The sequence below is a fragment of the Natrix helvetica genome, assembly GCF_964273705.1.
Source record: "Natrix helvetica genome assembly, chromosome: 1".
Taxonomy (NCBI): domain Eukaryota; kingdom Metazoa; phylum Chordata; class Lepidosauria; order Squamata; family Natricidae; genus Natrix; species Natrix helvetica.
The window spans coordinates 233,853,573-233,872,791 of record NC_138548.1 but is presented as its reverse complement, the minus strand read 5'-3'; the positions used below and the strand labels follow the sequence as shown (position 1 = coordinate 233,872,791).

Sequence of the window (19,219 nt, the reverse complement as noted above, 5' to 3'; positions counted from 1 at the left end):
TTTCCAAGCCTGTGAGTCACCTGGCTGTAGTTCATATTTAGAACACTGGCCAGAAACGCAGCCCTCGTACACATATTTAAAATACAAATTAGTGTAAAACATCCACAGTGCTGTTTGGAGGGGTATCAACCAGGTCTTCCCTGTGCTGCTCTCAGAAGCCAAAATGTGCCAGCTGTACAACTGAGAGACCTTTTCCATGCCCAGGTTTGCATGATGGGGATCAGCAAATTGGGTTGTTGTAAAATGTTTCTGTTGTGCTCAGCTGTTCCTCTCCTATCATTTTGAACATTAAAAGGCTGATCCAAGTCTGGATTTGTTTTCCTAACAGAAACGATTCCAAAACATTCAGTGTGAGGTTTTTTGCTTTTTTGTTTTTTTTAAAGATATCCTTGAAAGAATGTCAGTCAAACTGAGATGGATAGTCACTTTTTCCATGGGTGTCTTGACTTCATAACAAAATGAAAGATATAAAAAGTTATTAACGTTTAGGTTTTGGTTTCTGAAGGGAACTCTTACTGGAATAAAATATTGGTTTGGAGGAGAAATAGATATTGCTGGAAGAACTTATTTTTTAACCACTGCAATACAAAATAGGACTAAGGAAAACATTGGCAATTCCGTCATGAGGAAGGAGAGAAATGATGTACTATTCTTCTCTCCTTTGTAAACACACACATAGACACACACATAGCTGTTTCAAGAGAGAGCTGATACAGGTAGTCCTCGACTTACGAACTTTCATTTAGTGACCATTCAAAGTTACAACGGCACTGAAAAAAGTGAGTTATGCCCAGTTTTTTACACTGCAGTATTCTCCCGGTCATGTATTAAACAAGTCTTACTTCAGACGCTTGGCAACTGGCTCATATTTATGATGGTTGCAATGGCCTGGGGTCATATGATCACACCTTTTGTAACCTTCTGACAAGCAAAGTCAATGAGAAAACCGTGTTACTAACTTAAAAACTGCAGTAATTCACTTAACAACGGTGGCAAGAAAAGTTGTAAAATGAAGCACAATTCGCTTAACAACTGTCTTACTTAGCAACAGAATTTTTTGGGCTCAATCGTGCTCATAAGTCGAAGACTACCTGTTCAGTTACCTGGAATGCTGAGTTGTGCTTTTTATTATGTAAATAGCAACAACCAAGAAGCTCAATTTTCTTTTAAGATGTACATAGTAGCTCTTGGGAGGTGATTTATGTTGAAACTCCAATAGACAAAAAAAGCCCTCACCCAGATAAATATTCCCTTCCTTCCCCTTTCATTACCCCACAGCTGCCAAGTTTCCCTAAAGAGTGTGCTTTACAATCAAATAAAGCAAGCACATGCTTTGCATTTGTGGTGCTAAAACTTCTAATCTGGCCTCGAACAAGTAACCGATGACTCAGATTGTGTACCTGACAGAGTCAGAGAAGAGAGGGGTCATTACAAGCAAATGTATATCTATTGGGGGTGAGCTCAATATCAAGCAGTGGGTTCAATAGTGCAAGTGTTCTGACCCAGCTCTCCAAACACGACAAACCCTATGACGTGAACTCAAAAGATTCCTTTATTAGGAATGCCGGCAGCAGCCCCAGCAAAAAGTTTCTCTTGCAGGCCAACAAGTCCATCTGGCTGGAAGATGAATAGTTGTCTGCCACACCTATTCATCTCCGCCCCCTGCCTTTTATCCCCAGAGCTAGGGTGGAGCCTTGCCAGCAGCGGTGGCTCTTCTGTCCCAAGGATAGGCCCATAGATTTCCACTGCTCTCCTCTCCTCTGCTTTCTGTGCAACCACGCATCAGGTACTGGACCCAGATGTTCCTTCACTTATTCATCAACCACCTCCAGACCTTGCGGCTGTTGACTCTCCATCTGAGGTCTGACGAATGGCCCAGCCTCCGCCTCTGTCTGTCTCTGTGTGTGTGTGTGCCAGCTCCATTCTCTCTCCCCCCTCAGAGCTCCCAGGTTGCCCTGATGCTGACTCTGACTACCACAGCTCTACTTCCTCCTCTGATTCAACTGCTGGAGGGGCCAATGGTCAACAGGCCACAACAGCAAGTGTGTGCAAAGAACAGACCTTTTGGGTCAATTATGGCCATAAGTCAAGGACCACATGTATATCTAAATCTGAGAAGAGGCAAAGATTGAAGCTTTGCACATCCTTTCTCAGATTACTACTTTTATGATCTTCAAAGCTACGAGGTGAAGTTTGCAATTAGTTCCTAAGGAAGAGAATTCAGGAGGATAATGTTGTATCATGCAGGCCAGGCTCACTTTGGCCTTAAATTTCAGATATAAAGTAGCAAATTAAGCAAGCATAACCTAGCTGACCAGGTCTTAGATTGCTCAGAACACACTCCAGCAGAAGAGACATTTCATTCATTTTCCAAACTGATTACAGTGCTCTGGGGCTTGACCTCAAAGGAGAGGAAAACGTAAGCATTATGCTTTGTGGCCATTTTTGTGAAACCCACAGCGGTGAGAAGGTAACAATTAAGAGAACAAACTCATCCCAAAACAACTCGTTTTGGTGGACATGGAATTGCAAAGTTACTTAAGTATATACAGGTTTGAAAGTCAAAGATTCCTTAACGTATACTTAAGAAACGAGAAAAGACATCTAAGTAGCAGGCAGTAGGTAATTTCTAAAATGTAATCTCGAAGTCTTTATCATAATCTTTTTCATGGGTGGGGGAGGAGATATTTGACTGGGGAAGGGGGGGGCAATATGAATAGGTCATCTATCCAAATTGTAAAGAGTACAGGGTTAACATTAAATTTAAATAATCCAAGACCATGGCTTAGCATCGCAAATATGACCAAGTTATAGGAGGGACCATCTGGTTACATCCACTCATTCCATCAGATTGAGGGAGGGGGGGGGTGTTGCCCCACTCTATGGAACATTGTTCCCCCGAGGCTAAATTAGCCCCGTTGCTTTTTTGCCTTCTGGGAAGCCCTCAAGACAGAGGTGGTATTCAGCAGGTTCTGACCAGTTCTGGAGAACTGGTAGTGGAAATTTTGAGTAGTTCGAAGAACCGGTAAATACCACCTCTGGCTGGCCCTGCCACCATCTATTCTCTGCCTCCCAAGTCCCAGCTGATCAGGAGGGAATGGGGATTTTGCAGTATCCTTCCCCTGCCACGCCCACCAAGCTACGCCTACCAAGCCACACCACACCAGCCAAGCCACGCCGACAGAACCGGTAGTAAAAAAAATTGAATCCCGCCACTGCCTCAAGAGGGCCTTTTTCCATCAACCTTGAGCTGGCAAGAATTATTTATTTATTATGTCTTTAAATATTCACGTAGCTGCCTATCTTATAACAAACTCCAGGCAGCTCCCAATCAAAACTTAAAACAACATAAAATACTGTATTTGAACTATAAAAGCCAAATGCATTAAAAACCAGAACCTGGCATCAAGTCAAGCATTTGACAGGCAATTTCTCCATCCAATCATAGTGCTTGGAGTGGGTGGGGAAATGACCTTTTAGTGTATTTGGGTTTGGCTGGGAGGGCAAAGTAACTTTCTACTGTGGGCTAACTGGTACCGTAGTTTCCTGCATTAGAGCTGCGGTGGTGCAGTGGTTAGAATGCAATATTGCTCACTGCCAGGAGTTCGATCCTGACCGGCTCAAGGTTGACTCAGCCTTCCATCTTTCCAAGGTCAGTAAAATGAGGACTCAGATTGTTGGGGGCAATATGCTGATTCTGTAAACTGCTTAGAGAGTGCTGTAAAGCACTGTGAAGCGGTATATAAATCTAAGTGCAATTGCTATTGCTGTTAGAAATCCAAAAATCTGCAAGCAGGATTACAAGCACTGGGAGGAACTGTTTTGTTTCCTCTTTTCCAGTAAGGCTTTACTAGGGATTGCTGAAAAGAATAACAGAATAACAGAGTTGGAAGGCAAAAGGAAAGCAAAAATCAAAATTAGAGGGCAATGAAGGTACTGTAGTTTTGCATTATGTGTGAATCAGTGGTGGGTTTCAAAAAATTTTAGAACCTCTTCTGTAGGTGTGGCCTGCTTACTGGGAGTGGCTTGCTGGCCATGTGATTGGGTGGGAGTGGCTTGTTGGCCATGTGACTGGGTGGGCATGGCCAACTTGTAAAATGTGGTGAAACTCACTTAACAATGCTCTTGCTTAGCAACCAAAATGTTGGTTCAGAAACTCTGGCATTTGAAGCACGCAAGTCTTTAAGGCTGTCAAGTTATAAGACCCTTGCACCCCTAACCCTTTAGAAAAAAAAACCCAGGGATGTTCAAACTTGACAGCTTTAAGACTTGTGAACTTCAACTCCCAGAATTCCTCCTCCAGTCATGTTGGCTCAGGAACTCTGGCATTGAAGTGTGCAAGTCTTAAGGCTGTCAAGTTACAAGACCCTTGCACCCCTAACCCTTTAGAAAAAAAAACCCCAGGGGTGTTCAAACCTGACAGCTTTAAGACTTGTGGGCTTCAACTCCCAGAATTCCTCCTCCAGTCATGTTGGCTCAGGAACTCTGGCATTGAAGCATGCAAGTCTTAAAGCTGTCAAGTTACAAGACCCTTGCACCCCTAACCTTTTAGAAAAAAACCCAGGGGTGTTCAAACTTAACAGCTTTAAGACTTGTGGACTTCAACTCCCAGAATTCTGGAAGTTGGAACCGGTTCTAAACGGCACTGTAGATTTGTGGAACCTCTTCTATAGAAGAGGTTAGAACTGGCAGGAACCCACCCCTGGTGTGAATGGATATGAATGGTAGATGTGTATATATGAGCAGAAGTGTAGGCATGTGACCCTCAGCTTCCAAATTAACACTCAGTGCAGTACTTGAGTTCATGAAATTATGCATGAAATTGGCACATATTGTGAAGCTTAATATCAACCATAGAGAAACTAATTAATATTACATTTGAAGGAGCTGGTTTCAATCATGACCAGAATGGATAAACTAGTTTGACCTTCCTGGTATTAATTCAAAAAAGAAGAGAAGTCTCCCTTGGTGCCCCAAGGACTTTGTCTTCCTAGGTTAATAGCGAGCCATTACTGTTTCTAGACTAATTCCTATTACTTTTTGTCCATTGGCATGAAATAATTAGATTTGCATATGTTCCATCATGAACACCTGCCGTTTGCTTTAAAATTCTACAATCCAATTATACTTTAAATAAATCACAGCACCCACAATATGGGGACTCAAAAGAAGTCCTCAACTTAAAACCATTCATTTAGTGATGGTTCAAAGTTACAATGGCACTGAAAAAAGTGACATCTGACCATTTTTCACACTTAGGTTTGTTGCAGCTTCTCTATGGTCACATTATCAAAGATTGGACGCTTGGTTATTGGCTCTTATTTATGACGGTTGCAGTGTCCCAGGGTCAAGTGATCACCCTTGGCGACCTTCTGACAAGCAAAGTCAATAGGAAAGACAGCTTCATTTTACAACCGTGTTGTTAACATAACCACCCCAGTGATTCACTTAACAACTGTGACAAAAAAGGTAGTAAAGTGGGGCAAAACTCACTTAATAAGCACTTAGCAAGAAAAATGTTGGGCTCAATTGTGTCGTAAGTCAAGGACTACCTGTATAGTCTATACCCGTGATGGTGAACCTGTGGTCGCCATATCAGCGGGCATGCAAACCGGTGCCCTAGCTCGGCTCCCACATGCATGTGCGCACTGGCCTGCTGATTTTTGGCTGGCCCGTCCATGCTGCCCTTCCCTTCCCAGGAGTCTCCATGCAATGCCAGGTAAGTACAGGGCTGGTGCGGAGGCTCTGAGAGGGTGTTTTCAGCCTCTGGAGGGCCTCTGGGAGAAGCCATTTTCACCCTTCCCAGGCTCCAGGAAAGCCTCTGGAGCCTGGGGAGGGCAAAAAAACGGGCAGACTGGAAGTCAGGAAGCGTGCCGTTTCAGGCATCCGGGTGCCAGGAGAGGCCATTTTCACCCTCCCCAGTTTCCAAAAAATCCATGTGTGGGGTAGTGGGGGAGGGGTCATGCACTCATGCACAGGGGGCACAGCATGGGGGGCATTAAATTATGGGTGTGGGCAGGCGCACACATGCGATAGCGGGTGCATGTGTGCTTTTGGCACCCCAGGGAAAACAGGTTCGCCATCACTGGTCTATAGTCTTTGATTCTGAAGAGATGTTATACCTCTTCAGTTTCCATTCTGAAGTTCCATAGGAAGCATAATGGAAAATGATAGGGCTACTTTCATAAGTTCCTGGCAGGCACTGTATATCCATGCTACTCTTGCATGCTACTATAGACTAACACAGCTGCCCTCCTGCAATGCATTCTGAGCCATGTCTTCAGAATGTAGGGGGAAAATTGCATGGCATTAGTACTTTATTCAAAACGGGGAAACGAAAGCTTTCAGTTTCTTGCGAGATAGTGGAAAAGGCATGCATCTGAGGCTGGTATATATTTGCAATTAAAGAAACATGTATGAACAGGACTCTGTCTTGACGTTAGATGTTTTGCAGAACTTCTATCATCTCGATATTGTGCTCCGTATCTCAAATGTGAACACTCTCAGCTGAACGAACTGCTAAATGCAATAGAAGCCAGGTTTCTTGGCATAATTACAATGCTAGCAAAACCTAGGCTGCTCAAAGAAATAGCATGGCAAATTTTTAATGAACAATATTAGATGTTCCTGGTGAATAGCATGCGCAAACAGATGCGTTCCTTTCCTCCCTACCAAGCACACTGTTTTATATTCCTTTCATATTGGAAACTTCTGAAATGAAGAATGAAAAGGAATATATTTAATGATTTTGTTCAAACAGATACACTGCATAATTTTCTCTTTCAAAATCTCATCTTCAAAAATCACTTAGGGAATGAGTTGCTGCTTGTCTTCCCAAAAAAAAAATGATAGTATGAGTCATCTATTCACAATTTGCCTATCTTTGGCAGCCAGACATTTCCATGATGCTTTTTTTTCCTGACTAAATTAATCAAATAATCTGAATGCTGAGCAAATATCCAGACCAAAGATTTAGGCTTACGGGTCTCCCAGAAAACACTGTGCTGAAGATCCTTAAATAGGTTGATCCATAATCCAGTCAAATTGCTCAAAGCTGTTGAGCAGGAGTGTCAAACTTGATTTCATTGAGGGCCACATCAGAGTTGTGTTTGACCTCGGGGGGGGGCAGGCTGGGCGTGGCCAGTTCACTTGTATTGTGAGTGCCAGAGGTGGGTTCCTACCGGTTCAGACCGGTTCAGCCGAGCAGGTAGTAACTTGGCCAGCCATGCCCCTGAACAGGTTCTATCGGCAACCCACCCCTGGTGGGTGCCAGTGGTGGCCGGAGAGCTCTGCCAGCAAAAACAGGCTCCCATGTTTTGTTTTCAGCTGTGCTAGGCTCCTGCAACCCTCTGTCAGCGAAAATGGAGCTCCATTTCGCTGGCAGAGGCACCGCAGGTTAGTCCTTCGCTATTTCCAGGACAGCCTCATGGGCCAGATCTAAGCATCCCATGGGCCAGATCTGGCACCTTGTGTCTGCTGTTGAGTAAAAAGCTCATTGCCTTAATCCAAGAGTTCTACCTGTGTTAAGCTTCCTTTGCAGGCTTTGTGTGTTGCAGTGTACCAGGTATGAAGCTCTATTTGGTACCAATGTTCCTTTTATTCCATTTAAAATTCATAAAATAGAAAACAAGATATAGATCAGGGGTGTCCAACTTTGGCAACTTTTGAAACTTGTGGACTTCAACTCCCAGAATTCCCCAGCCAGCCATTCTGGGAGTTGAAGTCCACAAATCTTAACGTTGCCAAGTTTGGGCACCTCTAATATAAATCAAACTCATACTGCTCTTCAGATATTAATAGCTCTTCCCAAGATTCACAGAACCATAACTTCCTATACTCTTTTTCTGGTTTCTTAAAAAATAAACTATGAAAGTAGTAATAGCTATGACAAAAGAATAATTAAACCAGGAAACCTTATGACCAATCAAACAGGCCAGAATGTCTTCTACAATGGATAGGATCAGCCAGTAAGAAAACCATCCCTAGTCAAAAAAATATGGATGCACACTCCCCAATCCTCACAACTGTAGTAATGTCAGTTCACCTAAACCATGGTCTTTTATTATCTTCTCAGCAACTCAGCTAGGCATATACACACACCTCCTTGCAATTTAGAATGCCTGAAATTAATTGGGATGACTCTGAAATTTCTGTTTTCATGGTCTCACAGACATTATGTGAGCATGTCTTAAAACCACAGCGGTATCTTCAGCGCCATCATTGCATTTCAACCCCTCTTGAGAGTCTTCATCAGAGTCTTGAACGTTTCAGTTTGCTGCCCAAATGCTCTCTACGGTTGGAAAGTTTTAAACCCCCAGCTGTTTCTGCTTATGTTTCAGTATCTTTAAAGCAGATGTTGGTTTATAATATACATAGGACTGTTTTCTGTAAATTAGGCATTTGGGTAACCTAAAATAAAAACCCACATCAGAGATTTCCTTTATGGCAATGGTCAACAAGTAGCATAACAATTACATCTGCCACATGCCTAATATCTATCCACGGATTTTATAGTTCAAAGCATTGGGTTTTATGACAGAAGCCACTCATGGTGGCTCCACATCGTAAATAATTTAGGATTGATATAACATAGGCCAAAGAGGATTAAGAGCTCTGCTGGCTCAGTGGTTAGAATGCTGTATTGCAGGCAAACTCTGCCCACTGCCAGGAGTTCAATCCTGATGCGGCTGAAGATTGACTCAGCCTTCCATCCTTCCAAGGTCAGTAAAATGAGGACTTCAGATTGTTGGGAGCAATAATGCTGAGATTTGTAAACCCCTCAGAGAGTGCTGCAAAACACTATGAAGCAGTATATAAGTCTAAGTGCTTTTGCTATTGCTAAAATAGTGACATTCATACACTGAGACACTCACTCTGGAAAAATAATCATAGATAATAAAACATTTTTGGACCTGGATTCTAGAGAAGAATTTCAGATTCTTATCTTCCTCTTGCAGAGGGAAGGCCAAGAATGAGTGAAGAGATCCATTATATCTGTTGAAATTAATGCCAGTTAGCATAAGTGATAGCAGAGATGCACGAGGAACAAACATACGAGGATACCAATTGTATTGATATTAGCAGTGGACACAAAACAAAATGCGAATTGGTCAAACTGAACCTCTCTACACGCAGGTTACAGAAGATCTTTTCCTTCCTTAATTAGGTTGTTAACAGCTTGAATCAATATTAACTCACACCCAGAGCCCGGTGAATAATTTCCCACCAGAAGCCAATATAATGAAGTCCCCCAAAAGCCAACAAGGTAACAGGCATAAGACATGTTCCTTGGCTGGCAAGGAAGATTAATCAATAATTGATTAATCAATCAAAACAAATGACACTCCACACACATTAAGCACAAAATATTGTGCCATAAGTTCCCATAGGTTGGAGCTAAGCCATTACACAACTTAGATATGATTTTCTTTCCTGTAAGGATTATTTAAATGATTGAGCTCTGCACTATTTTTATTTCTTGTGCTGGTGCTCCATTGGCCCATTTTACTCTGAAGTGTCAAAGGAGCATCATGGAGACAGGCTTTGGTGAGGCAAGGCTTCTGAAGATGTAAGGTTTGAAAAGAATATTTGTTCTTAAATATCAATGAATCAGCTGAGTATTGAGGAGCAGATAGTTCTTGCTCAAAGCAGTATCAGAGGCCCTGGGGCCTGGACTAAGAGAGGAATCCTTGTAACTTCTCAAGTAAACTCATTACACCAGCTGCTCCCAACATAACTCACTTTCTGATCCATTTAAAAATGAATTTTCTTCCTTTAAATGTTCTCCAAAATAGATTGTGCAAATGCATTGAGTTCCACTTAGGAAATTTCCAAACTGAGTTTTAGAATTGCAGATGCTTTGCTCAAGATGTGCAATTCAGCAGGTATTGGTCTTTTTTAGTTTGTGTGTAAGTATGGGCATATTTCAGAGATGGGATTCAATTAAAAAAACAAAGCAGGACTTGTACTATATTTTTAGTAATGGCTTCCTGTTGTTTTCATCCATTCCACATTTGTATCAAAGTAGGAGAGCAAAGGATAGGTAAACTCTCTTCTGGGAATTATCCAACACTTGATATTTAAAAATATTATGGAAGAAAGCATGTAAAATGGGTATCGAGAAAAACCTAATTAAGAAAAGATTTAACTGGATGTTGTGTTAAAAACTAAGCAATGCTTGCTGAAATACAGTAATGGTGGTGGAAAAAAGTTCAACTACCAAAATAATTGGGAAAGTACAGTATGTTCTCCAAGTTATTGCCATGAGTAGAAGAATCAAATAGTTGGAGATAAACTCAGCTTCATGGACTTAAAAAGTGATTAGGACAGAACGATGCTTTCAGGCAATGCTGATGGCCATTTTCCTCCCAAGAATTGTTTGAGATCCGTTCTTCAAATCTGCTGGATATATTCATAGGATATCCTACCTTATCTGAGTTTATTTTTCATTCTCAGAGCTTCAGTTACCCAGAATTGCTCAGCCTCAACAAGTTCCTAGTCAGGCTCCTTCTGCAGATGTGGTACAAAGTTGGTTGATGACACCCCAGTTAAACAGCATCCTAGCCCAAAGGAAGCATGAGGTAATAACACTATCACCACATTGGGTTGATACAGCATGAGGTAAGGATGGAGAAAGCTTTCTGATCCTGTAGAGTTTGTTTCCTGAGCTGGTATATCTAGTGGGCTGAAAGGGAAAGAAGGGTGAGGAAGCATCAGAGTTTGAGATGAGTTAGTCCAGGAAAATACTATGATTTGCTGCCAAGAAGTAAAGAAGGGTCAAGATGGATGTAGTACCCCTATTCCCAATCCAACCACAGATCTAGCAGGACCAGGAAGCATTTTTTTTACAGCAACTGCCCTCTGAAACACCATACCCTGAGATTCATAGCCCTGACCCCCAAGAGCATTTCATAAACCTTTAGAGACTTGGATGTTCTCTAAGGCATTGAAGTCTGGAGATTGAGTGAGTTTCTAATGTTGGCTTGGGTTTTTCTTTAGGCACCATTATTATTTTTTATTAATAGGTGCTGGTGGTTTTTTTTTTTTTAAAGATATATTCACCATACAGAGTTCCAACTGTGAGTTGGGCGACCCATACCCATCTTTATGTACAAAAACATTTGAAAGTGGCATTTGACCACTGTAATCATAATATGGGATTATCCACCGGAACCCACCTAAGATATTTTGCTATCTGAAGTAAGAGACAAAATACTTCTTGCACTTGGATGGGCAATTGAATGTTTCTTCTTTACCCTACCAGAATTCTGAAGTCTCCTTTAGGCTTTATCACATCCAGCTCTTTGTCCACATCCTTCAGCATCTGCTGCCTAAGATGTCCAGGTACATTTTACCAGGACTACTGTGCTGTCCTTTAGGCTACCTTATAATTCTGTCACCTCCTCCTGCTTCATTTATAATGCAGGTGTCCTTCAGCTAATGGCACTTAGAAGCTAACATGCTAAACAGAATACAACTTTTATCAACGTTCCATATTTGTTTAATTTCCACACACAGAGTATTTTCAAACACAATCTGGAAGAAGGGTTCCTGAAAAGAATAGCCAAGCGAAAAGTCCGCCGGCATGTCTTTGGAGAAATTAACACCAAGAAGGTTTATCAATTTGGAACAGCCTGTTCACCTTTTCATGCGCTGACTACAACTGTGCGTAAAACATGGGCCGGCAACCTCATGCTTATAGTATCTATTTAACAGTTTTTCAATTTTCTATGAATTCAGTTTTCCTTTGACCCTAACCCTTAACCCTTCTGTTTGAGCTTACCTATGAATGTAAAATTACATGCATAGTCATAGCAGTGGTAATTTAATGACCACAAATTGCTGGATTTCTACCCTTGCATTATGCTTATGACAAAATATGAACCAAACTTATTTAGGATGTTACACCAAACCAAACCCACACTAAACAAAGTGTTTGTTAAGAAATAGCTAACTGGCTAGAAGCTCACTAGTTCCTAGGATACCAGAATTATGTTGCACTTCAAGGCCTTCATCAAATATAGCTGTGAAAACAAAGTAATATTGTACCTGCAAACTCACACTAAATTACACTTCCGGTTCCATAAAACTGGAAAATTGCTACTTCCACCCTAACAGTACACAGAAGAGGGATAATACCTTTCATGGCAGATATTATTATTCTGCTTTCACAAACAGACTGTCCTTTGCACATATTTGCACTGGTGAATCAGCTGCTGGATGCTTGAGTTCACTCCCAATAGACATGAAAATACATTTGCTTGTGATGAGCCCTCTCTTCTCTGCTTTACTCACGCAAACAATCCTATTCTAGATCTAGGGCCAGGCTAGATTTCTTAGGAGCACAAATGCAATGCATGTGTTTGTTTTATTTTATTGTAAAGAATGGCCTTTGGGAAAACTCAGCAGCTGTGGGGTAATGAAAAGAGGAAGGAAGGGAATATTTAACTGGGTTTTTTTTTCTCTTGCCTTTTGGGGTTTCAACATAAATCACCTCCCAAGAGCTAGTACATGCATTTTAAAAGAAAAATAAGCTTCTTGGCTATTGCTTTTACATAATAAAAAGCACAGTATGGCATTCCAGTTAATTATACTCATGCAATTACAGGTAGTCTTTGATTTATGGTCACAACTGAGCCAAAATTTCCATTGCTAAGCAGAACAGTTGCTAAGTGAGTTTGGCCTATTTTACAACCCTTCTTGCCACAGTTCTTAAATGCTTCACTGCAGCAATTGTTAAATTAGTAACGCAATTGTTAGGTGAATCTGATTTACCCATTGACTTTGCTTGTGAGAAGGTCTCAAAAGGTGATTACGTGACCCAGGGACACTATAACCACCGTAAATATGAGCCAATTGCTAAGAATCCAAATTTTGGATCACATGAACATGGAGATGCTGCAATGGTTGTAAGTGTGAAAAACGGTCATGAGTCACTTTTTTAGTGCTGTTGTAAACTTGTAAACAAGTGATTGTAAATCAAGGACCACCTGTAATTTAAACTCTAATTGGGATGTGGCAGATTGTAAAAAGAAAAATTACAATACTACTAGATTCTTAATATGGCTTCTTTCATGGATGATCTAGATCCATGATGGCAAACCTATGGCACGCGTGCCACAGGTGGCACACATACCCCTCTCTGCGGACATACGAGCCGTCACCTCAGCTGAGCTCCACCATGCAAGCATGCGCACCTCCCACCGGACAGCTGGCTTTCGGGGGGCGGGACAAATGGGGAGATGTGTGCGCATGTGCAGGAGTGCGGGGAGCATGGGGGGGTCATACATGCATACATGGGGGATGCAGGCACATGCACGGGGAGAGCAAGGAGGGTCTCACGTACATGCACAGGAGTGGGGTGCACAGGAGGTCATGCATGCATTGTATTATGGGTGTGTGCATCCGCACACTTTCGGCACACAACAAAAAGGTTAGCCATCACTGATCTAGGTGGTCCTTTCTATATTTACTCTTAGGAGATGGAGACTCTAACCTTCCCCAGCAATCTGCCCATGACCCCACGGATGATGAACAGGGGTATAGTGTGCACCACTGAGTCAGAGCTGAAAACGATGCAGCTGACATTCCCAGAACTGGAAGAAGAACCTGCAAAGAAACCTCACCCCAGAGATAGAAAGAAACCATTTGGTCCAACCAAAAAGTCCACCTTGCCTCCGTTAATTAAGATGTCAAGATCCCAGCTCTCTGAAAATAAGAAGATCTCTGGCTGCCACCTTCCCAGGGTCCCCACTGTCCCTGCATCAATATCGCTCAAGTGGGGAAAATTCTAAAACCTCGCAAAAAAAGCTCAATTAGTTTATCCCAAAGAGATCTTGCCTTGGGACGGTCCGTGAACTTTTAGACATTCTGGAGCTGAGAACTGCACAGATGTCTCAGTGATCCAGAGAAGAATGCTGCTGCTATACATTGAATCATCAATGCAAAACCTTCTCAATAATTAAAACAAATGCTATGGCTTCTTTGGCGGGCCAAACACAAGCCAATTTAATCCGTTGCATGTACCATCAGAATAAAGCCAGATGTTTTATTAGGAATGATAAATTCATCGGCTGAATTGACATTTGCAATATTATGAAGGAAGCATACAGAACCCAAGAATGCTGATTTTAAAATCAAATATTCATTCTGACTAATAACTTTATTTTTTATTTATAGGCTTGGGAATACTAAAGGCATATTAAAGAATATTAAATATTAAAAATATTAAACTGGAGAATCACCGAGTGTGATTCCTGAGTGTGTGTCAATACACTTCATAGACTTCCCAGTTGGTAGGATATGGGCTTCCAAAGTAATCTATAGATTTGTAAGCTATGTTGCATAGAATAGTGTGAGCATCTGTTGGGGCAAACCTTGTAAAAAACAAACTTAGCAGTAATACGGCATGTTATACACGTATAAATGAGGCTGGTTAGTGGATATAAAACTTTTGCATCTTAAAGCTGTGATAGCCAATGGAAGAACTTCAATGGAGCCATCTAATGATACATTACATGGAATATTAGAACTTGGAATATAAAGGGAATTCTGTGTGTCAAACAAGAGAGTGGAGAAGGATATAATGTATGCGAATGAAGATGACCTGATCATGATGACTACATGCAAGTAAATGAAGGTGTAGGGATCATTATGAATCAGTTGAATGGTTCTAATTGTGACAAAGATATTCAACAGTGTACAGAGTGGATCAGAGGAAAATGGATTGGGGAACATAGAAGGAAAATGTGAAGAAATAAGAGTAGAATGATGATAGAAAGGGAACGTGTGTGACTTAAACATGGTTAGAAGATGGATTAATCTCCAAAAAGAATGAATGGAAAGAGAATATTGGAAATTGAATTAGGAAACCTGTTTGGAACAAAGTGCAAAGGTGGTATGGTATACCACAGAAGTGTATGGAATTATGTTAATTGAAAGTACAAAAAGGGACATGTTGGAATGTTGAAGTGAAAGAGACTGTGAAAAAGAAAAGCACATAGATAATAGAATGTTTTCTGGGGAAAAAAGAGTAAAACAGGGGATGTCATTATGGGATGGGAGGATTGCCAGGCAGAGCGTGTGTCAAACATACTATGTAAGTATGAATTGGAAAATTAATGCATTAAGTGTATTGAAGACCAAAGTAATTTTCAAAAGGAAATTGAGTGAACAATTGCAGGTTGTACCAGCAAGCAAAAAAAAAAGATAGAGCAAATTTATTAATTTGTATCATTTGGTATAACATTTAATAAAGGGAAAATTGAACAATTTTGAAATGTGCAAAAGCTGGTGGAAAAGTGGTGGATAATATGATTGTATCCTCCTGTTTAATGCCTCTACACAAAACTTCTAAGACTAAAATAAAAAGTAGAGGTGAGACAGCCTTGCTCCCGTCTGAATTTCACATAACTTAGTTAACGCATGATTGACAATAAATATGTGCTTTTTTTATAAAAGTTTTTTTTTCAAAACAAACACAACACATAAAATCTTCCTTCTTTACATACTGTAGAAACTGTATCAGTTGGTTACAAAAGACTTTTGTGCATCTCTTCCACAGTCATCAAGCATAATTCATATTAACGCAAGTATTTTAACTCAGATATTTATACATGTTACCGTCCTCATACCTCTATTTTCATTTGACTATAATTGTTTAAATGTCCTTCATCATAAAATATACCAAGATTTAATGCATAACCTCATACTGGCATTTCATTTACTATTTCTAAAATCCTCCAATGACACTAAATCCTTATGCCCTATTCTAGCTAAACATCCATAATATTTAATAACTAAGTTTTCTAACTTCTTTCTAAATCACTGTTTACAATTTACATCCCATTTCCTTATGTTGTACCCATGCATATATATGTTATTATCATCATCCCTCCTTTATTTGACTATATCCTGCATCATATCATTTCCCCCCCTAATAATCAAGACTTAACTGAATCTAACTTAGTTCTTTTTTTTAATTAACCTTTATATATAATCCAAAAGAGTTTCTAATCTTCCTTTCATGAATACCATTCAATATTCATATCCAGTTATTACTTATCATAACACTACACATTATTATCATTATCAATTATTTATTTAACTATATCTATTGTCACTAAATTGCACTAAGTTTAGCTAGTTTTAAATTATACTCTTCCATCTATCAACCTGTATCTTTCCAGTAGCAAAACAGTCCCATATCTTCTGCCATTTGTGATGTCAGTCCTCTAATCATCTCCTTAATCAACTTTGTATGGACTCCTCTTAGCAACTCTTTGCTTATAAAATCTCTCATGTAATTTCGATGCCCTTCTTCTGTTTCCTTAATCAGCTTATCTTTGATTGTTGGTAGTGTTATCAAAGATATTGCTAATAGAATTAATAAAAAAAGACAATAAATATGTGCTTTTTATGGTATATACATCTATTTATCCCTGACATAAAGTTCTCCCCAAAATCCATATCCTCCAAAACTTTCAACATAAAAGTCCAACTCAAGCAATCAAAAGCCTTCTCTGCATCAAGAAAAATCAATGCTGCCTTCATCTTATTATGTTGTTGCAATATTCTATTACATCCAGAACAGTTCTTCCAATTGTCTCTTCACTGTTTTTTAGGTAAAAGTCTGGTCCTCGTGAATAAAGTCTTGCAAAGTCCTCTTTACCATGTGAACCAGTATTGTTATAAATATTTTATATTATTTGTTTGTTTGTTTATTAAATCTTGGTATATTTTACATTTATATGCCACCCATCTTTTAATTGAGCAACTCTGAGTGGCTTATTCAGTAATGAAATTGGTCTATCATTTTTAGTTTAAGTCAAGTCCTACCCCTCTTTTGGGAGTAAAATTTTCGCTTCTTTCCGTGATTCTGTCATAAGAGATCATTGTAATAAAAAACTCATTCATATTGAAATAGTTGTAGAAGATGATCTTCAAAACACTTATAAACTTTGTAATCCATCAGGGCCTGGTGCCTATCCTATTTTGATCTTTCTTATAGCCACTGAATTTTTTCAAAAGTTGTTATAGTACTATTCATATTTTGTTTTCTCAATTTGAGAGTAGGTAAAATATGTTTTTTTCCCCAAATATTCATTAAACTTTTCTAGGGGGAACTTCATGGTTTTTATACAGATTTGAATAAAAATCATAAAAGTACTTCTGAATAATCACATGTTTAATATAGTCTTACCTTCTTGAATCTCTAATATTATTTCCCTTTCTCCCTTCTTTCTCAATGTATAAATCAACCGTTTGCCAGTTTTTCTGTTTCATGTTGTTTAAATTAGCTTCTATTTCTCTTACAATTAACATGGATATTTGCTTATGTAACAGCTAATGTAAAATAGTACACTCTATAAATGAGTGCTTTCTATAAATAATCTTCTTTCCTCTTAATTTCATCTGGTATTTTATTTTTTTCTGGAATTTCCTGTTCAACTCCCAACTATATGGAATAAAATAGCTTCACGTTGCAACTTCACTGGCATCTCAATTTTCTTTATCCAAATTCAAATAAAAAATTCATCTAACTTTTAGAGATGACTTCCGGTCCCTGAAGGCGACGGATGTGCGCAGCCGCTGCTCGTCTTCTCGGTGGGCTCCTTTAGGAGCACAGGGGGCCTTGGAGGGGCTCCCTGCCATAGGGCGGCTTGTTGGGACCCCCTGGATCAGCGGCAGCCGCAGGGGGGTCTCCAACTTTGCCTCAGGAGCCGGGGAGCGTGGCGGGTGCGCAGCGGCGCTGTCATGCCGCTGCGCGCCTTCGCTGAGCGGAGCCTGGAAGGAAACAACTAATCGGACGCTACAGCTGAAGTGCGGTGAGGTGGGAAGTTTTCCTCAATCTCTTCTTAATCTACTCAATTGATGAACAGCAGTCTTTTAAAATTTTGGTTTCAATCTTTGGAAGTGTTAAGACTGGAAGGGGGTTTCACCCCCACTTGGAAAAGCGGCGTTTGGAATACCTCTCTCTCTCTCGGAGGAGAGAGAGTTAAAATCTTACTTTCACTTCCTCTAAGCAATGGGAGAATGACTTTTTGCTACAATTGCAAGAGATGACTGCTGAGTTGACTCTTATAAACTATTTTATGGGAACTTTTGACTTGTTCCTTTCTGACCTCCTGTGAATGCTGAGCCAAGATGGCCAACTTCCTCCTTCTTCTTTGCCTTCTTGAATGAAGCTTCCCTTTTGAAAGATTTCTGGCTTTCTACTATTCTGCACCCTAGAGATCTCCAGGAGCCTCCTGTTTCAAGTATCTCCCTTGGATTTGGAACAATTGATTCATATCACTTGGCTTGGAGCTGTATAGAAAGACTAACGTTCTCTTCTGGGTGTGCTTGCCTCACGATCTCTCCCGGTTGTGTTTTTCCACAGAAACCATTTCTTTGTACAGACTTATAGCTATCTCTGAACTTAATATGGGCCCTAAAAAATTACCGCCTGGTAAGGCATCCTCAGCCCCGACATCCTCTACGTTCAGCCTGATTTCTCAACAGACACAATTGGCTTCATTTTTACAACCTAAAGCATCTGAAGAAACTTCAAAGGATTTATCTGTTGCCCAAATGTTTCAAACTATTATAAAGGGACAGGATGAACTGAAAAAACAACTGGCAGATTTAAATGACCAGCTCAGAGAAACGCAACAACAAGCAACACAAAATGAACAGAGAATAGGTGTGCTGGAGGAGGGCGCGACTGGGCTGAGGGAAGAGGTTAAGACAATTCAGAAGGGGAACATAGAATTTGAAAATCACATGATAAAGGTGGAATTTGAAAGAATGTCTTTTTTCCTTAGATTTCAAAACTTGCCAGTAACGGAGAATGAAGATCTTAAGGAGATCATGACCACAATTTTAGCAGAATACATTAAAAGAGATAAACAACAGCTATGGTGGGATATTGATTTGATTTATAGGATCAACTCAGCATACACTAGAACACACAATGTTCCAAGGGAAATTAATGTTAAATTTCTTAGAAAGACCACAAGAGATGAGGTCTTAGGAGCTCAAAGGGTGGGACCACTAAAATAGAAAGACAAAGAAATAACCATTCTTAAACAAATTCCGAAGAAAGTAAGACATAAGAGGAAGAAATATTCCTCTTTAGCAAAGAAATTATATAATAAAGGAATTTGGTTCAGATGGTTATTGCCAGAAGGAATGCTGATTTTCTGGGAGGGTAGCAGAATTAGAATTAACACAGTTGTGG

General features: G+C 40.2%; 1 protein-coding gene across 1 annotated transcript; it reads left to right on the top strand.

Moving 5' to 3' along the window:
- Window positions 1-9,530: 9,530 nt before the first annotated feature.
- On the top strand, window positions 9,531-14,039 carry LOC309396703 (uncharacterized protein; the record flags this gene model as incomplete). Its single annotated transcript, XM_081962064.1, has 4 exons — window positions 9,531-9,546; window positions 10,456-10,580; window positions 11,518-11,664; window positions 13,479-14,039. The coding sequence occupies 4 exons, from the start codon at window positions 9,531-9,533 to the stop codon at window positions 13,791-13,793; spliced, it is 603 nt and encodes a 200-aa protein (XP_081818190.1). The 3' UTR covers window positions 13,794-14,039.
- Window positions 14,040-19,219: the final 5,180 nt, after the last annotated feature.